This window comes from Callithrix jacchus, chromosome 14 (assembly GCF_049354715.1).
Source record: "Callithrix jacchus isolate 240 chromosome 14, calJac240_pri, whole genome shotgun sequence".
NCBI lineage: Eukaryota > Metazoa > Chordata > Mammalia > Primates > Cebidae > Callithrix > Callithrix jacchus.
The window spans coordinates 91269923-91291949 of NC_133515.1; the positions used below are offsets into that span (position 1 = coordinate 91269923).

General features: G+C 39.9%; 1 protein-coding gene across 3 annotated transcripts in view; it reads right to left on the reverse strand.

Moving 5' to 3' along the window:
- Positions 1-22027, reverse strand: part of UBXN2A (UBX domain protein 2A) — a 51038-nt gene that overhangs the window by 13084 nt on the left and 15927 nt on the right. For all 3 annotated transcript variants that reach the window (XM_035273088.3, XM_035273087.3, XM_078349869.1), the window contains exons 3-6: positions 16804-16942; positions 12334-12440; positions 6992-7129; positions 5825-5983 (exon numbers count right to left, since the gene is read on the reverse strand). In XM_035273088.3, the coding sequence (XP_035128979.2) occupies positions 5825-5983; positions 6992-7129; positions 12334-12440; positions 16804-16942 (543 nt within the window). The remainder of the gene's footprint in view (positions 1-5824; positions 5984-6991; positions 7130-12333; positions 12441-16803; positions 16943-22027) is intronic.

The following is a 22027-nucleotide window of genomic DNA, read 5'->3' on the forward strand; positions in this document are numbered from 1 at the left end:
GTACACGCCTGTAATACCAGCTACTGGGAGACTGAGACAAGAGAACTGCTCCAACCCAGGAGGCAGAGGTTGCAGTGAGCCAAGATGGTGCCACTGCATTTCAGCCTGGGTGACAGAGCAAGACTCTGGTTCTAAAATAAATAAATAAATAAATAAATAAATAAATAAATAAATAAATAAAATTAAAGAGATACTAAGGATAATTATTCAGGCTAAAACACATCAAATTGGGGGGAAAACACCAGAAAAAAATAAAATGTAATTATAAGTGAATATTAATTGTTTACAAGTAATAACATTTTGAGAGTTGTTAAAATGTTCATAGAAGTAATTCTATTTGTTGACAAAAATAGCAAAAAGGTAGGAAGAGAGTAACAGAGTGAAACTGTTGGCCAGGTGCAGTGGCTCATGCCTATAATCCCAGCAGGTAAGACCCTGTCTCCACCAAAAACAATAAACAAAATAAAATTATTTAGCCTAATTAATCATTACTAAATAAATGCTGTGGCCAAAAAATTTTTAAATGCTTCAGTCATTTAGGGGAAAAAGAAAATCTACATGTTTCTGGGGCCGGGCGTGGTGGCTCCACAAAAGACTGTAATCCCAGCACTCAGAGAGGCCAAGGCGGGTAGATCACCAGGTCAAGAGATTGAGACCATCCTGGTCAACATGGTGAAACCCTGTCTCTACTAAAAATACAAAAAATTAGCTGAGCACGGTGGCACGTGCCTGTAATCCCAGCTACTCAAGAGGCTGAGGCAGGAGAATTGCCTGAACCCAGGAGGCGGAGGTTGTGGTGAGCCGAGATTGCGCCATTGCACTCCAGCCTGGGTAGCAAAAGCGAAACTCCGTCTAAAAAAAAGAAAAAAAAAAACTACATGTTTCATTGTTAACCTATTTTATTTCCATGATGATAAACAAATAAGCTTGGGCCAGAATAACAAATCCCCCTTCCCATTTTCTACATCTTTAGTTGCTCTCCTCTCTTCATTTGGAAGAAATTTAGGTCACAAAAGAACATTCTAAGACACAATTTCAAACTTGTGCTTCTTCTATTATTATGATAATCAGTTGTGTGATTTCAGCTGTCTAGAATGGTTTTGACAGAAAAAAAGTGAAATGCCTTCAAGAGAGCCTAACACATAAAAAGCCCCCGGTACATGGTAGCTAAAAACAAAACCACAAAAGAAACCTCCTTGCAGAGTAAAGCAGGAGGGAAAAAAAACCCCACAAAACCAGAAACGACTAATACTGTTAGCCCAGATTTAAAAACAAAACTCAGATAACTATTTGTAAGAGATAGTTTTCAACATACAGACAGATAAATATATAGAGATAAGTTGAAATTAAAAGTAGGGAGAGGCTGGGCACAGTGGTTCACACCTGTAATCCCAGCACTTTGGGAAGTTAAGGTGGGTGGATCACGAGGTCAGGAGGTCAAGACTAGCCTGACCAACATGGTGAAACCCTGTTTCTACTAAAAATATAAAAATTAGCTAGGTGTGGTAGCATGCACCTGTAATCCCAGCTACTCAGGAGGCTGAGGCAGGAGAATCGCTTGAACCTGGGAGGCAGAGGTTGCAGTGAGCTGAGATTGCACCACTGTACTCCAGCCTGGTAACAGAACAAGACTCTGTCTCAAAAAAAAAAAAAAAAAAAAGAGAAAGATATACCAGGCAAATACTAACTAGAAGGAGGAAGCTGTTATGACCATATTAATATCAGGCAGAGTAGATTTAGCACAAAAAGCATTACCAAAGATTAAGAGAAACATGTCACAGTGCTAAAAAGGTTGACAGGATTCAAGATATGGCACCCTAAAATATAGCACCTTGGCATTTGAGAAAACAGCAGAAGCAGGTAGATCACTCTCATTTTCCCCTTGCCCTTCTCCCCTCAAAGCAGCCTATAAAAGAAATTATGTCCTTCCTCTAAAGTAGGTCATAAAACTTTCATTCCGGAGGTATCGTCCCTGTACCAAGAGGAAAAGAACACCTTTATCCTTGAAGATGCAGAGATACCAAGAAGAATCTGAACAAACAGGCTGAGCTAAGTTCCCCTTAATTTATTACCATTAGATCATACCCCTTTTGCCCTCAAATCATACTTCTCCACAAACTACTTCTTCATCAAACTTAGGCCAGGAGTTCAAGACCAACCTGGCCAACATGGTGAAACCCTCTCTACTAAATATAGAAAAATTAGGTTGTGAGCGGTGGCTCATGCCTGTAATCCCAGCACTTTGGGAGGCAAAGGCAGGTGGATCACAAGGTCAGGAGATTGAGACCATCCTGGCCAACATGGTGAAACTCTGTCTCTATTAAAGTACAAAAATAAGCTGGGTATGGTGGCACACACCTGTAGTCCCAGCTACTCAGGAGGCTGAGGCAGGAGGAATCACTTGAACCCAAGAGGCAGAGGTTGCAGTGAGCCAAGATTGTGCCACTGCACTCCAGCCGGGTGACAGAGCTAGAGTCCGTCTCAAAAATAACCCAAAAAACAATAAACAAACAAAAAACAAATTAGCCAGGTGTGATGACGGATGCCTATAATCTCAGCTACTCAGAAGGCTAAGGCACAAGAATCGCTTGAACCCAGGAGGAAGAGGTTGCAATTAGCTGAGATTGTGCCACTGCACTCCAGCCTAGGCAAAAGAGTGAGACTGTCTCAAAAAAAAAAAAAAAAAAAAGAACAGGAATAAATACAGATATAAACATAAGTGCATATATATACATATGTGTATGTACAGGTTTTTTTTTTTTGGTGTGTCTTTGTTGATTTTGGTATCTGGGTAATGCTGGCCTCATAGAATGAGTTTGGAAGTATTCCCTCCAATTTTTCAAATAGTTTTCTTTTTCAAAAGTGTGCGTGTCTGTGCACACAAACAATTCTTTCCACACAGAGGGCCTGGAAGTAGTGGTATCCTGATAAACAATAAGTATATCTAGTACCCAGATCCTGGATTCTCAATACCACTGTCCACTAAAAAGAGCCAGGGATTCCTGGAGAAGCATGGAATGAATTTGAAAAAATAATTTGTGCTGAAAATGAGGAAATGTTCAAGAATTATAGGAACATTTCAAAATAACACAAGAACCAGTTTAAAGGAGGTCTCACAAACTACCTGAGACAATGTGAGTATCAAAATAAATAATGATAGTTAAGAGTTCATAAACTACTGAATAAAATAGGATAAAATAAAATCTATATGAGTAGTTACAGACATAAATCAACCAATCAATCAATCTGAGGTTTTGTGAGGAACATAAGTATCCTATTTCAAAGTCCTTCCCCATAAAATATGGATTAATTACAAAGGGAAAATGAATAACTTTAAAGGAGTCTGGTAGACACCACTTTAATCAAGTGTCAAATTTAACATCATCATAATGGGACAAATGTAAATGATGGCACCTGTTGGAATACAATGAGAGGTACAAAGCATTAGCTCTGTCGCATCCCTGCCAAAATTAGTAACCTAAATATAATCATGAGGAAACATCAAAAAGAAATTGGCTTGTAATATTTAAAAAAAGTCAAGGTTATAAAAATCAAAGGAAGGCAAGTAACTATTTCAAACTGAGACATGGCAACTAAGTGCAACATGTGATTCTGAATGGCCTTTTACTACTGTAAAGGATGGTATCGGATAAAATGGAAAACCTTGAATTAGGGTGTGGCAAGCCTATTAAGGTTAAGTTTCCTGATTTAACTGGCGGTATTGTGGTTATGGGGAAGAAGAACCTTGTTTATATATAATCTATACTTAAGTCTTTCAAGTGATGGGTCATCAGACTGGCACTTATCTTGAATGGTCAGGTAGAAAAGTTCTTTATATTGTTCTTAAGCCTTTTCTGTAATATTTTGCTGGTTTGAAATTTGGAGTAATTATTTGAAAATAAGCAAAACAACTTAGTATATTTTAGGAATACGTATATACTAGGTAAAACTATAAATAAAAGCAGCAAATTATCAACACAAATTTAGGACAATGGTTATTTATCTCTTCCACAGAAGAAAAAGAGACATGACCATAGAAAGACACATAAAGTATACTGGTAAGAATCTATGTTTTGAGGTAAGTGGTACACATGTATTTTATTCTTATTCTTTTTTTTTTTAGATGGATTCTTGCTCTGTTACCCAGGCTGGAGTGTGGTGGTGTGATCTCGGCTCACTGCAACCTCCACCTCCTGGGTTCAATTGATTCCTCTGCCTCAGCCTCCTGAGTAGCTGGGACTACAGGCACACGCCACCAACCCCGGCTAATTTTTTTTATTTTATTTTAGTAGTGATGGGGTTTTATTATGTTGGCCAGGACGGTCTCGATCTCCTGACCTTGTGATCTGCCCACGTTGGCCTCCCAAAGCGCTGGGATTGCAGGCGTGAGCCACCGTGCCTGACCTATTCTTATTCTTTTAACTCTCTCTTTCTCTCTCTTTTTTTTTTCTTGAGATGGAGTCTTGCTCTGTTGCCCAGGCTGGAGTGCAATGACGTGATCTCTGCTCACTGCAACCTCTGCCTCCTGGGTTCAAGCGATTATCCTGCCTCAGCCTTCCGAACAGCTGGGATTACAGGCGCCAGCCACTGTGCCCAGCTCATTTTTGTATTTTTTAGAAGAGATGGGGTTTTATCATCTTGGCCAGGCTGGTCTCAAACTCCTGACCTCATGATCCACCCGCCTCAGCCTTCCAAACTGCTGGGATTACAGGCGTGAGCCACCATGCCTGGTCATATATTTGTTATTTATCTGTGCCACATTTCCTGAAAATAAATAAATAAATAAATAATTTTTAAAAATAAAAATAAAAATTACATATGCTATATATGGTGTTTCTACCCCCCGGCCCCCGGTTTTATTTTTAAGAGACTGAGTCTTGCTGTTTCCCAGGCTGGAGTGCAGTGGCACAGGAGTTTTGACCTGCTCCTTAGGCAACCTGGTGGTCCCCCACTCCCAGGAAGTCACCATAATGATGCCAAACTTGGTGCAGACACCCAATTGTCATATCACACTACAGCCCAGAACTCCTGGGTTCAAGTGATCCTCCCACTTCAGCTTCCTGAGTAGCTGGAACTACAGGCACACGTCACTGAGCCCGGCTGTTTCTACTTTTAATTAAAACAAATAAAATAAACTTTTTCCCCCTTTTTAGATAGGTTCTTGCTCTGTCACTCAGACTGGAGTACAGTGGTGAGATCATGGCTCATTGCAGCCTCAACCTCCTGGGCTCAAGTGATTCTTTCACCTCAGCCTCCTGAGTAGCTGGAGCTACAGGTGTGTGCCATCACACCCAATTAATTTTCGTATTTTTTGTAAAGATGGGGTTTCACCATATTGCCCAAGGTGGTCATGAACTCCTGGGCTTAAGCAATCTGCCCACCCCAGCTTCCCAAATTGCTAGGACTATAAGCATAAGCCACGACACCCAGCTAAAAAAAGCTTTTAAGAAGACCAGGAGCGGTGGCTCATATCTGTAATCCCAGCACTTTGGGAGGCTGAGGTGGGTTGATCAGCCTGTTCGAGACCAGACTGGCTAACATGGCAAAACCCCATCTCTACTAAAAATATAAAAATTACAGGCATGGTGGCACATGCCTGTAATTGCAGCTACTTGGGAGACTGAAGCAGGAGAATCCTACTTGAACCCAGGGGGCAGAGGTTGTGGTGAAACGAGATCATGCCACTGTACTCCAGCCTGGGTGAGAGAACAAGACTCTGTCTCAGAATAAATAAATAAATAAACAATCTGTTGACTGAACTGAAAAGAAGAAATGAAATTTAAACTTGGTGAAAAAAAATCAAATACTGAAATTGAAGACTCACCTATGAGAGACGTTAAATTTCTGGACAATCCTTTTCCCGTTGGCTAACCAGATCTGTATATTAGTAACAGGTTCCAAGTTGTTCAGCAGAACAGCAGACAAATTATTTTTATTTTCAACTTCAATACTCTTTGCTTTAGAAACAATTTTTGGTGTGGCACTAAGGAAATCCAGACAACAAAATTAAACGTATTTTTCCATTCAGTAAAACTTTAGCATTAAATAATTACTATAAAAATTCTAAGTATAGCTTTTAGGAATATTTTTGTAAGTTATATCTGTTTCTTCAATAATAACAGAAAGATAAATTATGTCCACATTATATGATGGTTCTAAGAATCTGATAAAATTATATATATCCAAGTAATTTGTAAGCTACATGTATTGTTACTGGCATTATTTGTGTAGTGCTTTATAGAATGGATAATTTTAAAGAAGGTTCATAGATCTATGGACTTTATCTACTGCCCAGGTTGAATTTCTAAAAGAAATTATAAGTTCTTTACTGAGCTGAGTCCTTGGGTTATAATAAAAAAGAAACTAAATAAAGTACTTCCTCATCATTCTGAAAGATGCATCCAGATATATTTGTACATGTGGATAAATATGTATGTACCTTACCAATCTTGATAATTAAAAATATGAGAATTTATAAAAATCAAAGAGCTCCCGTATCTAATCTCTCTGCATTTTCTGTTAGATGGGATGGGAACTGTAAAACTTGAAAATAATTAAAGGCTTTGATACTGACACTAATTTTCATTTTTATTACCTCAAAATTCATACATAGATCATACAACACAATGCTGCAGGCGGTGGTAATCATAAAAAAAGAACAATATTCAAAAGCTAGCACATGTACTCTATAGTAGTGGGTGCAAGGGAGAGAAAGGACTTACCTATTGAATTCTGTACTTAATAAGCCAAGCCCTTTTGATTTGGATAAAACAAAAAAAGCCCCCAAGATTTTTTAGTGTAGTGCTGGCATTGTTAATATACACTTAGGTAACTATAATTTAAGAGTCCTCATAAAAATTAACATTTAAAAAAATCTGATTTCCAATAAGAGAAATGATAAGCTCTATTCATGTGGTCTACATGGGTAAAATAATGATAGATAATTAGTTAAACCTTGATGTAGGGAAAACAAGACAATAGGCATACTTACCTTCCTAGTCTGTGACCCTGTCCTGAAAAGGGCTGGAACACAGGCTTTGTAGACATACATACTTCATTTTTCTTGTCTTCAACTTTAACATCCACCTCTTCTTTATCAAAAATTCTCTGTAATTCTGAAGGTAATTCCCTTGGAAGGCAAAGAAATAAAATGATAAAGCTCCCAATGTATTTTCTTTCTCTGAAAAACATTCTGTACATGCAAAAAATGAATAATATGTAGAAACATACAGAAATAAGAGATATATAACATTCCCTACAATGAAATAACTAAATGTATTCAAAACAATGTAATTAAATAATATGAACAATACAAAAAACCCACAAGAACAATATAATATATAAGACTACAAGCTCATGAACAGTATGAGTTTTAATTATTACTTTTTATCGTGAAAATATATACCTAAAAAATATTTTTTTCTTTTCTTTTTTCAGAGATGGGTGTCTCAGGCTGGAGTTGCCCAGGCTGGAGTGCAGTGGCTATTCACAGCCACGATCCCACTACTGATCAGCACGGGAGACCTGCTCCATTTCTGATCTGGGCCAGTTCACCCGTCCTTAGGCAACCTGGTATTCCCCCGCTCCCGGGAGGTCACCATATTGATGCTGAACTTAGTGTGGACACCCGATCAGCATATTGCACTATAGCCCAGAACTCCTGGGCTCAAGCAGTCCTCCCACCTCAACCTCCCAAGTAGCTGGGACTAGAGGCACACGCCACAGTGCCTGACTATATTTTTAAAATTTTTTGTAGAGACAGGGTCTTGTCCAGGCTGGTCTTGAACTCCTGGGCTCAAGCAATCTTCCTCCTTCAGCCTCCCAAAGTGCTGGGATTATAGGTGTGAACCACCACCCCCTGACCAGCATGAGTTTTATACCAGTACCTAGAATAGTACCAAAGTCATGAAATATTTGATGACTATATACTACACCAAGCTTGTCCAACCTGTGGCCTAGGATGGCTTTGAACATAGTCCAACAAAAGTTTGTAAACTTTTTTAAAACATTATGAGATTTTTTTGCAACTTCTTTTAAGCTCATCGGCTATCATTAGTATTAGTGCATTTTAGTATTTTATGTGTGCCCCAAGACCATTCTTATTCTTCCAATGTGGCCCCGGGAAGCCAAAAGATTGGATACCTCTGTTAACTAAACAATTTTATTATTATTTTTTAAGAGAGATCTCGCTCTGTCACCCAGGCTGGAGTGCGGTGGTGCAATCATGGCTTACTACAAGCCTTGACCTCCTGGGCTGAAGTGATTCTCCTGCCTCAGACTCTCGAGTAGCATAGAGGCCACCATGCCCAGCTAATTTCTGTATATTTTGTAGAGGTGGGGTTTCACCATGTTGCCTAGGCTGGTCTTGAACTCCTAGGCTCAAGTGATCTACCCCAGCCTCCCAGTGTTGGGATTACAGGTATGAGCCACTGTACACGGCCAAAGGACAAATTTTAACAAATTATTTAAAAGTAGTTGATTTGTTCTAACAGAAATAATCCAAATTCATTTAGTATATAATTGTGATTTCTGTACTTTTCTTTTCATTTTATTATTATTTTTTTGAGATAGGATCTCACTCTGTTGCCCAGGCGGGAGTCCAGTGGCACCAACATGGCTCACTGCAGCTGTAACCTCTTGGGCTCAAGTGATTCTCCCATCTTAGCTTCCTGAATAGCCAGGACTATAGGTGTGTGCCACCACAGCTGATTTTTTTAGGTTTTCTTTTGTAGAGATGGGATCTCACTATGTTGCCAGGGCTGGTTTAATTCCTGGGCTCAAATGATGCTCCTGCCTTGGCCTTTCAAAGTGGTTCTAAGATTATATGCATTAGCCACTGCACCTGGCCTACCTGGCCTGTACTTTTGTATATATAAGTCATACTTCAATAAGAAAGTCTAAAAAATATTTTAGTGAATAAATAGCACTCTATACACATAGCAATTCTATGTAATTGTTTCATTTTTTCTGTTTGGGTTGAAAGGTGCTCAAAGAATGAGAGAAAATATTTGCAAATCATATATCTGATAAGGAATTCGCATTGAGAAAATATGACAAATTCTTACAACTAAACAAAAATGCAAATAACCCACCTGAAATTACAAACAGGCTGAGCACAGCAGCTCACGCCTGTAACCCCAGCACTTTGAAAGGCCGAGGCAGGTAGATCCCTCGAGGTCAGGAGTTCAAGACCAACCTGGCCAACATGGTAAAACCCTGTCTCTACTAAAATACAAAAATTTGCCAGGTGGGGTGGTACATGCCTGTTATCCCAGCTACTTGGGTGGTGGAGGCACAAGAATCGCTTGAATCTGGGAGACAGAGTTTGCAGAGAGCCGAGATCATCCCACTGCACTCCAGCCTGGCCAACAAAGTAAGACCCTCTCTCAAAAAAAAAAAAAAAGGCAAAGAACATACTGGACAGAGGATTTGAGCAGACATTTCTTTAAAGAGGATGTACAAATGGCCAATAAGTACATGAAAAGACACTCAACATCACTGGTCATTAGAGAAATGTAAGTCAAAACCAGAATGACATACCCCTTCACAACCACTAAAATGGCTATAATTTTGAAAAAGAAACCAACATGTGTTAGGATGTGGAAAAATTGGAACCCTCATACAGAGCTAGTAGAAATGTTAAATGGTACAGCCACTTTGGAATACATTTGGGCAGTTCTTCATGAAGTTAACATAAGAGTTAACAATTCCACTTCTAGATTTATACCTGAGAGAAATGAAAACATATGACCACACAAAAACTTGTAGATAAATGTTCACAGTAGCTTATGCATAATAGCCCAAAATGTGGAAATGATCCAAATGACTAATCATTGATAAATGAATAAACAAAATGTGCTATATCCGTACAATGGAAATAAGAATGAAGAACAAGGGCTGGGTGTAGTGGCTCACGCCTGTAATTCCAGTACTTTGGGAGGCCAAGGTGGGCAGATCACGAAGTCAGGAGTTTGAGACCAACCTGTCCAACATGGCCCATCTCTACTAAAAATACAAAAATTAGCTGGGCATGGTGGTGCACGGCTGTAATCCTAGCTACTCAGGAGGCTAAGGCAGGAGAATTGCTTGAACTTGGGAGGTGGAGGTTGCACCACTGTACTCCAGCCTGGGTGACAGAGCCTAACACTCTGTCTCCTAAAAAAAAAAAGAAGAACAGATACAAGCTACAACATGGATAAACTTGAAAACTTTATGCTAAAGGAAAGAAATCAGATATAATAGGCCACATACTGTATGATTCCATTTACACATGTGTAGAACAGGCAAATACATAGATACAGAAATCCGTAGAGAGACAGAAAGGGGATTCATGGTTATTTCAGGGCTGTAGTGAAGGGGAAAATGAAGAGTGATTTCTAGTATCTGACTTTTTTTTTTCTTTCAGCAATATATTTGGTTTTTGGAGGTGATGATATCCTGAAATTAGATTGTGCTGATGATTGTAAAACTCCGTAAACATTAAAAAATACTTAACTGTATACTTCAAAGGGATGAATTTTATTATTCATCCCTTTGGTTTTTATATATAATTATATACAAACAAAGGTTAATTATATATAAACAAAGCTTTTTTTTTACATAAATATAAAAAATAGTCAAAATATTTTTCATAGTGGTAAAATTTTAAATACTTAGCTGGGCATGGTGGCTCATGCTGGTCATCCCAGCACTTTGGCAGGCCAAGGCAGAAGGACTGCTTGAGCTCAGGAGTTGTGAGACCAACCTGGGTAACACAGCAAGATCACACTGCTACTAAATATTTTTAAAACATAGCTGGGCATAGTGGTGCAATCCTATAGTTCCAGCTATTTGGGAGGCCAAGGTGGGAGGACCACTTGAGATGGGGAGTTTGAAGCTGCAGTGAGCTATGACTGTGCCGCTGCACTCCAGCCTGGGTGACAGAGCAACATCCAGACTCAAAAATACATAAAAAGAAAAAACACTATGTTGCCAAGAGCAATTAAGTATATATAAAAATTATGGAGCACTGTTGTGATAAAATATCGTTCAGATATATTCAAATATTTTATATGATGAATTTAAAATTGTTTTAAAAATAACTGTACACATCATATATATGAATCTATGGACAGAAAATGATAGAATGAAATTCACCAAAACTGTTAATAGTAGTTACTTCTGAGTGGTTACATTATAAGTGATTTTCCAGTTCTTTTTTTTTTTTTTAAGATGGACTCCATTGCCTAGGCTGGAGTATGGTGGCACCATCTTGACTCACTGCAACCTCCACCTCCTGGGTTCAAGCAATTCTCCCTTCCTCAGCCTCCCACGTAGCTGTAATTACAGGTGCCTACTACCACACCCAGCTAATTTTTGTATGTTTTAATAGAGACAGGGTTTCACTATGTTGGCCAGGCTGGTCTTAAACTCCTAACCTCAGGTGATCCACCCACTTCAGCCTCCCAAAGTGCTGGGAATACAGGCACGAGCCACTGCGTCTAGGTGATTTTCAAGTTCTTAATACTTAAAAAAATTTTCTAGATCAAGCATGTATAATACTTAAATTCATAAACACACAGTAAACATTACAGTTTTTTCTTTTAAATTTTAATTTATGAATCACACAGCCTCCCAAGCTGGAGTAGGGTAAGAGAGGCTTTTAACATGACCATTTTAAAAGACTCTACAGATATTTAAATATAAATGTTAAATAATAAAGAAGATGTGGCATTAAAAAATACTTAGTAAAGTAAATTAGTTTAAGTAAGATGTGGGTTGATAAGAATTCAAGTTCCTAAACTTTCTTCAAAATTATAGTTGTTGGCGGGGCACGCTGTCTCATGCTTATAATCCCACCACTTTGGAAGGCTGAGCCATTGTACTCCAGACTGGGCAACAGAGAGAGACTATCTCAAAAAGGAAAAAAAAATTGTAGTTGTGGTTCACTTAAGAAAATTAATCTTATAAAAATGTGAATTTACAAAAGAAAAAGTATATCTGTGAATGGGTAGGGTGTGTGAACATTAAAATGAATTATTTGACAAAAAACATGCCTAAAATATCTTCCTATTACAAAGATTATTCACCCCACCTCCTTATTTATTTATGGAGACAGGGCCTCGTGCTATTGCCCAGGCTGGAGTGGTACAATCATGGCTCACTGTAGCCTCGATCTCCCAGGTGTAAGCAATCTTGAGTAGCTGGGATGCCTGGGTAATTTTTTTTTTAAGTAGACATAAGGTCTTATGTTACCCACGCTGGTGTTGAACTCCTGAGCTCAAGCAATCCTCTTGCCACAGTCTGCCAAAGTTTTGAGATTACAGGCTTGAGCCACCACACCTGGTTACTCACCCCTTTTTGATGGAGTTCAAAAACTGTTGACTTGCACCATCAGAATAACTTCTGAAATCATCATTGACAGTGAATCCATTTTTCCATAATTTTATATTTACATCTACCTGCAAAACAGTAGGAAACAAAATGCATCATGTTAACAAAATGTAGTAGGATTGAAAGTCCTTTGAAAATTTCTTCTATCACTATTCAGGCCAGGTGGGGTGTTCACTCCTACAATCCCAGCATTTTGGGAGGCTAAGGCAAGAGGATTGCTTGAGCGTAGGAGTTTGAGACCAGCCCTGGCAACAGAGTGAGACCCAGTTTCTACAAAAAAATTAAAATTATTGATATGGTTTGGTGGTGTCCCCACTAAAATCTCAAGCTGAATTGTATCTCCCAGAATTCCCACCTGTTGTGGGAAGGACCCGGGGGAGGTTCTTGAATTATGGGGGCTGGTCTTTCCCATGCCATTCTGTTGATAGTGAATAAGTCTCATGATGGGTTTATCAGGAGGTTCCACTTTTGCTTCTTGTTCATTTTTTCTTGCTGGTGCCATGATTATGAGACCTCCCCAGCCATGTGGAACTGTAAGTCAAATTAAACCTCCTTTTCTTCCCAGTCTCAGGTATGTCTTTATCAGCAGTGTATAAATGGACTAATATAACTGGCTTCATAAAAATTAAAATATAAGAGAGAAGGGATGTTAGGGGAGGTAGAGAATTGAGTAACCAGGACAGAGGAGAATACTCAGGATCACAGACTCCAGAACAAGAGCAGTAGAGCTCCCCCAGCAGACAACCAGTCCACTGAAGAAGGAAGAAGGGTTTCACCACAGTCATCCCTTAGAAAAAATATAACTGGTGGGCTGGACGTAGTGGCTCATACCTGTAACCCCAGCACTTTGGGAGGTCGAGGTGGGCAGATCACAAGGTCAGGAGATCGAGACCATCCTGGCTAACACGGTAAAACCGTCTCCACTAAAAATACAAAAAATTAGCTGGGCATGGTGGCACGCGCCTGTAGTTCCAGCTACTGGGGAGGCTGAGGCAGGAGAATCGCTTGAACCCGGGAGGCAGAGGTTGCAGTGAGCTGAGATGATGCCACTGCACTCCAGTCTAGTGACAGAGTGAGACTCCAACTCCTCCCCACTAAAAAAAAGTAGATGCTAGGGCCAAGGAGTCATTTTTCAACATAAGCTTTTCACAACAAATAGACTTTAAGTTTTTATGACTTAAACTTTGATAAAATTTTAAATTAACTTAAAAAGCAAATCAGAGTGAAGGGATTTTTCACAAATACTTTTAATGTCTCATGTCAAAAAAATCAGCTGGGGTCTCATAATTGGTACTGCTCTCAGCCTGCTGTGACATGTTATTTTGATTGAAATGTTTTTTTAAAAAACCAAAGTCTCACAGACATGTAGTTAGAAAAAGAAGTATTTTAATAGCCTTCCCAGGATATTCTTCTTTGATACTTAATCAAAATTTATTAAGTAGTAGTAGTATCTCAAGTTAGTTGAGTGTCTGAATGTGGAATCTAAAACTTACCAACCATCTTTTCATATACTTGTTACACTAAAATATTTTAGTATATGTGATACTTTGGCTCTTATACTCATATATCACTTTATTACATCATATATTGGTCATTTGGAAAATACTGATTTTCTTAATTATGCAGATCTTCCAACGGCTGACACATTGATTTCATTATGTAACAAAATTTATTTTTATCAAAATGATACTAATCTCACTAGGAAATTCCTTATACTTTGAAAATTTGTCAGGTATAATGGCTTTCTTTTTCTTTTCTTTCTTGCTCTGTTGCCCGGGCTAGCGTGCAGCGGCACGATCTTGGCTCACTTCAACCTCCACCTACCAGGGTCAAGTGATTCTCATCCCTTACCCTCCTGAGTAGCTGAGATCACACATACACACCACCAAGCCCAGCTAATTTTTGTATTTTTTAGTAGAGAAAGGATTTTGCCACGTTGTCCAGGCTGGCCTTGAACTCCTGGCTTCAAGTGATCCACCCACTTTGGCCTTCCAAAGTGGTAGGATTACAGGTGTGAGACACCAAGCCTGGCCTATGGTGGCAATTTACTAAGTCTTATTGTCACTTAAAAAGTTGGTTAAATAAAATTTTATCATTTTCAACAGCTACTATAAGATGTTTTCCTTGAAGTGCCAGGCTCACTTCATTCATTATTAGAAAATATCTACCAAATATGGAAGTTGGAATAACCATAGTCCGTATGTAAACCATTCTTTCTTGCAGAAGCAATATGACATGAAAAAGTAGAAGTTGGCTGGCTGTGGTGGCTCACGCCTGTAATCCCAGCACTTTGGGAGGCCAAGGCAGGCAGATCACGAGGTTAGGAGATAGAGACCAACCTGAGCAACATGGTGAAACCCTGTCTCTACTAAAAATACAAAAATTAGCTGGGCATGGTGGTGTGTGCCTGTAGCCCCAACTACTCAGGAGGCTGAGGCAGGAGAATTGCTTGAACTCGGGAGACAGAGGCTGCAGTGAGTTGAGATCACCCCATTGCACTCCAGACTGGTGACAGAGCAAGACTCTGTCTCAAAATATATATATGTATATATTATATAGTTTGTTGATCTCAAATAACTGCACTTTTCCTTAAGACACTTCTGTATACTGTAGAAATACTTTATCTATACTTCACATTTTGTCACACAGAATATTAAGATGTGTATTCAAGGTTTGAGATATAAAATTTACACATTCTACTGCTTCATTAAGGACATTCTTAATTAAAATTAGTTTTCTTTCCCCTTGTAGGTATAAGCAAAGAATAAAGTAAAGGTTGAATATTCCTTATGTGAAATGCCTGGGACCAGAAGTTTCAGATTCTGAAATATTTGCTGGTTGAGCTTTCCAAATTAAAAAACTTGAAATCTGAAATGCCCCAGTGAGCATCTCATTTGAGCATCATGTCAGTTCTCAAAAAATTCTAGATTTTGAAGCATTCTGGACTTTTGGACTTGGTGGATTTAGGATGCTCAATGTGTAATTGCTAGCAGTTTGTTGCCACTGCTTTGATTCCTGCTAAGGTGTTGTAGTTTTACCCACCACTGCTTTTCCAATATCAGTGAAAACTAAATACAGTTTTTTGTTTTATTTTTTGTTTTTTGAGACAGAGTCTTGCTCTCCTACTAGGCTGGAGTGTAATGGCGTGATCTTGGTTCACTGCAACCTCCACCCTCTGGGTTCAATAGGTTCTCCTACCTCAGCCTCCCAAGTAGGTAGCGGGGACTACAGACACGTGCCACCATACCAGACTAATTTTTGTATTTTTAGTAGAGATGGGGTTTCACCATTTGGCCAGGATGGTGTCGATTTCTTGACCTTGTGATCTGCCTGCCTCAGCCTCCCAAAGTGCTGGGATTACAGCTACTGCACCCAACTGTTTTATTTTTTATTTTATTTTATTTTATTTTTTGAGACGGAGTTTCGCTCTTGTTACCCAGGCTGGAGTGCAATGGCGCGATCTCGGCTCACCACAACCTCCGCCTCCTGGGTTCAGGCAATTCTCCTGCCTCAGCCTCCCGAGTAGCTGGGATTACAGGCACGTGCCACCATGCCCAGCTAATTTTTTGTATCTTTAGTAGAGACGGGGTTTCACCATTTCGACCAGGATGGTCTCGATCTCTTGACCTCGTGATCCACCCGCCTCGGCCTCCCAAAGTGCTGGGATTACAGGCGTGAGCCACCGCGCCCGGCTGTTTTATTTTTTTATATTATTTTATCTTATCTCATTTTTTGAGTCAGGGTTTTACTCTGTCACCCAGGCTGGAGTGCAGTGATGTGGTCATGGCTCAATGCAGCCACAACCTCCTGAGCTCAGGCAGTCCTCCTGCCTCAACCTCCCAAGAAGCTGGGAAACAGGTACATGCCACCACACCCAGTTAATTTTTTTATTCATTTATAGAGATGGAGTCTTGCTTTGTTGCCCAGGCTGGTTTTCAACTCCTGGGCTCAAGTGATCCTCCTGCCTCAGCCTCCTAAAGTACTGAGATTATAGGTGTGCCTAGCTTGTGAACATAGTAAAAAAGGGAAATAATATCTTATGAAAACAGTTTATTTTTTGTTTGCCTTGCACTTATAATCCCAGCACTTTGGGAGACCAAGTCAAGAGAACTATTTGAGCCCAGGAGTTCAAGACCAGCCTGGGTAACAAAGCAAGACCCCATCTCTACAAAAGAATTTAAAAAAAAATTAGCTGGGCATGGTGATATATGTCTGAGGTCCAAGCTACCCAGGAAGGCTGAAGCAGGAGGACTGCTTGAACCCAGGAGGTTGAGGTTGCAGTGGGCCAAGACTAAGCCACTGCACTTCAGTCTGGGTGACAGAGCAAGACCTCATCTCAGACAAACAACAATTTGACCTTAGGGACCCTCTAAAAGTACCATATATTGAGAAACACTGGAAGGAAAAAAAAAGTAATGGACATTTATTTACCTGTTTCTTTTGTTCAGTGGAAGACACGCATTTGGAACCAACATTTTGAGCTTCCTCAAAAAGGCTATCAACAAAATATTCACAATTTGATTGTTGATTATTACCAAGAGGTTGATTATCAGATCCTGCCTCACAAACCCTAAACAAGATAAAGAAAAATAGGCACTATTAACTACTAGGTCTGTAAAAATTTACTTATTTTACTCTTTTGTGTTTGTTACTTAAGTTAAGGGATATTGAACTTAGATGCTACTTGCATGTCTGTAGTTCAGGACCTTTTCTAAGTTAATGTAACCGTGGGGAAGTCCTTAACCCCTTTTTAGTTCAGAGCAGGGTTTTCTCAACCTCAGCTCTATTAACATTTAGAAATAAATAATGCTTTGCTGAATGAGGTGTCCTGTGCATTGGAGATTGGGATCCCCAACCCATAGGCCCATGGCCTGTTAGGAACCGGGTGGCACAGCAGGAGATGAGTGATGAGCAAGCAAGCAAAGCTTCATCTGTATTTACTGTTGCTCCCATTGCTTGAATTACCACCTGAGCTCTGCCTCTTGTCAGATCAGTGGTGGCATTAGATTCTCATAGGAGCATTAACCTGTGAACTGAGCATGCAAAGGATCTAGGTTGCATGCTCCTTATGAGACTCTAATGCTTCATGATCTGTCACTGTCTACCACCACCCCCAGATGAGACCATCTACTTGCAGGAAAAGCAGCTCAGGACTCCCACTGATTCTACATTATAGTGAGTTGTATAATTAGTTCATTACACATTATAATGTAATAATAATAGAAATAAAGTATAAATAAATGTAATGTGCTTGAATCATCCCGAAACCATCTCCCTTTCTCCCCACACACGTCCATGGAAAAACTGTCTTCCACAAAACCAGTCCCTGGCACCAAAAAAGCTGCAGAATGTTTAACAGTATCCTGGTCTCTATCCATGAGATACAACAAGTAGGATGCACATCCTTGCCCCATTCCTAACCCCCAGTTGTTATAACAACCAAAAACATCTCTACACATTGCCAAATGTGGTAGGGGCAAAATCTCTCCAGGTTAAAAACCACTGGTCTAGATTTTAAAAAGTGTTGTGGTTTTGTTTTGTTTTTTAGAAACAAAGTCTCTCTGTCGCCCAGGCTGGAGTGCAGTGGCTCAGTTTCAGCTCATTGCAGTCTCAACCTCCAGGACTCCAGCAATCTTCTCACTTCAGTCCCCCAAGTAGCTGGGACTACTGCAGGCTTGTACCACCATGCCCAGCTAATTTTTTGTAGAGATGGACTTTAACCATGTTGCTCAGGCTGGTCTCAAGCTCCTGGGCTCCAGTGATCTGCCTGTCTTGGCCTCCCAAAGTGCTGGGATTACAGGTGTGAGCCATTGCTCCTGGTCAAAATTGTGTTATTTTTAAAGGCCTCAAAATGGCTTTAAAAGAGGCTACTATGTATTTTTTGGTAACAGAAAACACTCTTGAAAGTAAAGGGGATAATGTATCAGGAACAATTGCATTTTTGCTCCTTTGCACACTTCAGAATATTTCCCACTGTAGACTTCATTTATAGTGGTTTATTTATTTATTTTTGAGACAGAGTCTCATTCTGTTACCCAGGCTAGAGTGCAGTGGCATGATCACAGCTCACTGCAGCCTCAACCTCCTGGTTCAAGTGGTTCTCCCCAAAGTAGCTGGTTCTACAGGTGCACACTACCATAGCTGGCTGATTTTTAAAAATGTTTTGGAGAAAGAGGGTCTCACTATGCTGCCTAGGCTTATCTCAAACTTCCAGGCTCAAACAATCCTCCTGTGCCTGTTTCCCAAAATGCTGGGATTACAGGTGTGAGCCACTGCATCCAGCCTATAGTAGTTTAATACTTTACTGGTTTTAATTTTGTATTTTTATTTCTTTGTATAAGAAATGTTATCTAGGCCAGGCGCTGTGGCTCACGCCTATAATCCCAGCACTTTGGGAGGCCAAGGCGGGTAGATCACAAGGTCAAAAGATTGAGACCATCCTGGTCAACATGGTGAAACCCCATCTCTACTAAAAATACAAAAATTAGCTGGGCATGGTGGTGCGCGCCTGTAGTCCCAGCTACTCAGGAGGCTGAGGCAGGAGAATTGCCTGAACCCAGGAGGCAGAGGTTGCGGTAAGCCTAGATCGTGCCATTGCACTCCAGTCTGGGCAACAACAGCAAAACTATGTCTAAAAAAAAAATAAAAAGAAATATTATCTAAGATTATGTTTGCTAGAAAAGATGGTTTCTGATTGATCTCTTTTGAAGTCATGCAGGAAAATTTACAAAAGTACAGAAATAGGATTTTTCAAATTCTTTTTTTCATTTTTTTTTTTTTTTGAGATGGAGTTTCGCTCTGTTGTCTAGGCTAGAGTGCTGTGGCGCTATCTCAGCTGACTGCAACCTACACCTCTTTAGTTCAAGCAATTCTCCTGCCTCAGCCTCCAGAGTAGCTGGGACTACTGGCACATGCCACAACACCCAGCTAATTTTTGTATTTTTAGTAGAGATGGGGTTTCACCATGTTGGCCAGGATGGTCTCATCTCCTGACCTTGCGATCCGCCTGCCATAGCTTTCCAAAGTGCTGGGATTACAGGGGTGAGCCACCACACCCAGCCTTTTTTTTTTTGAGACTGAGTTTCATTTTTGTCACACAGGCTGGAGTGCAGTGGCGTGATCTTGGCTCACTGCAACCTCCACCTCTTGGGTTCAAGCAATTCTCCTGCTTCAGCCACCCAAGTAGCTGGGATTATAGGCACATGTCACCATGCCTGGCTAATATTTTTAGAGATAGGGTTTCACCATATTGGCCAGGCTGGTCTCGAACTCCTGACCTCAAGTGATCCACCCGCCTCAGCCTCCCAAAGTGCTGGGATTACAGGCGAGAGCCACAGTGTCCAGCCTAGGATTTCTCAAATTCTATAAATAATATCACATTTTTATACCTCTTATACTGTGCCAGGAAATGTAAGCTAGAGACTGTTAAACTATGCTGCTATTCTGTCTCCCAAGTCTGTGATCCTAACCATGACATCTTATAAAGAACTAAGTAACTAACATGTGCCAACTCAGTCAGTCCTCACAATGACCCTAAAAAGCTTAATTTGCCAGAGATCGCAAAGCTATTAGGAGGCAGTACTAGGCACTAAACTCTGCTACCAATGCCTCTGCTCTTGTTCACTGTGCTAGACTGTCATAGAAAATAGCCATCACTGAGCCTTGGTGTGGTGGTACATGTCTGTAGTCACTTAAGGAGGATCACTTGAGGCCAGGACTTTGAGGCTGTAGTGTGCTCTGACTGAGCCTGTGACTAACCACTGCATTCTAGCCTGGGAAATATAATGAGATCTTATCTGGTCTTTTTTTTTTTTTTTTTTTTAAGACAGAGTTTCACTCTTGTTGCCTGGCTGGAGTGCAATGGTATAATCTCAGCTCACTGCAACCTCTGCCTCCGGGTTCAAGTGATTCCCCTGCTTCAGCCTCCTGAGTAGCTGGGATTACAGGCATGCACCACAATGCCCAGCTAATTTTCTGTATTTTTAATAGAGAAGAGGTTTCTACTTGTTGGTCAGACTGGTCTTGAGCCCCTGACCTCAGTTGATCTGCCCACCTGGGCCTACCAAAGTGCTAGGATTACAGGTGTGAGCCACTGTACTGGGCCTGGAGACCTTGTCTGTTTAAAAAAAAAAAAAAGGCCATCACTATATTGTTACTAAAATGCTGATACTCAGGCGGTGCTTTAACTTAGGTATATTCTCTGTATACACTCTTAAAACACTCCACATTATCACAAAGTATTAATTACGCCTTTTCCAAAGCAATGACATGATACCTCCTACACAGAAATAGTTGCATCCTAAGATGGTTTCTTATAACACTAGTGATTTTCCCCTCCCTTTAATCAGCATAGTCAAATAGCAGTATAGTATATTGTCTAAAAGTCCAGGCTTCACTGTTTGTATTTAGGTGCCTTCATTTAGTCACGCTGACAATGGGTAAGAAACTTAACTTCTATGTGATTTGGTTTGCTTATTTGTGAAATACAGATACCACCACTTATTTCACATGGTTGCTATGAAGATTAACTGAAAAAATATATAAAAGCCTATAGGTGGTATATAGTAAGTATCAGTATACATACTGGCACACAGTACACTCTCACATATTAGATAGTAATATCATTATAACCATTTTATGTTTTCTGGTATTTAACTGTTTCTTCTGTTCAGATGGTAGTTGGTGCTGCATTAGTAATTACAAAATACACAACCAATAAAGCTGAGCATCAAGAGTAGCTGAAGTTTTATTCCTTTATGTTATTTATTTGATGTGTAAATTCTATTAAACTTCATCATGCAAATTCAAATTACTCAAACACTTATTGAGTATCTACTACATGCTAGGTGGCAGGGAGATAGGAAGATGAGTAAGAAACAGTTTATGTTCTCTAGAGGGACAAAGAATGGAAAAAAGAGAAACTGTTTTTAAGAGGTTCAGAGTGTAGTGGAGTAGAGTGGAGATGTATAGTAAGAGGAGAGCAGAGTGGAGATGTATAGTAAGAGATAGTTACAATAGAAAATAGCTACAGCCAGTTGCAATGGCTCAAGCCTGTAATCCCAGAAATTTGGGAGACCAAGGTGGGGAGAATTGCTCGAGCCCAGGAATTGGAGACCATCCTGGGCAACATGGTGAAATCCTGTCTCTACAAAAAAAAAATTAGCTGGGTGTGGTGGTGCACGCTTATAGCCCCAGCTACTTGGGAGGTTGAAGTGGGAGGATCACATGAATCCAGAAGGCCAAGGTCACAGTGAACTGAGATCACGCCAATGTACTCCAGGCTGGGCAACAGGCGAGACCATGTCTCAAAAAAAAAAAAAAAAAAAAAAAAAACAACTACAATAAGAGATATAAGATACAGTTCAGAAAACTGGGGTGCTCTGGCTCCATTGAACAGGTGGGAATGGGTTTGTTTCACTTTTGATGAGTGTATAGGCACAGGAAAAAAGAGTAGCAAAGGCATTAAGAACTGCTTTATGCCTCTAAAATTGATAACTTACATAAAATGAACCAATTTCTTATAAGGCACACTCTATCAAAACACACACAAGAAGGAACAGACAATATAAATAGGCCTACCTATACTAAGGAAATTAAATCAATAATAAATAACCTTCCAAAACAGAAGCACCAGGCCTGAATGATGTCACTGATG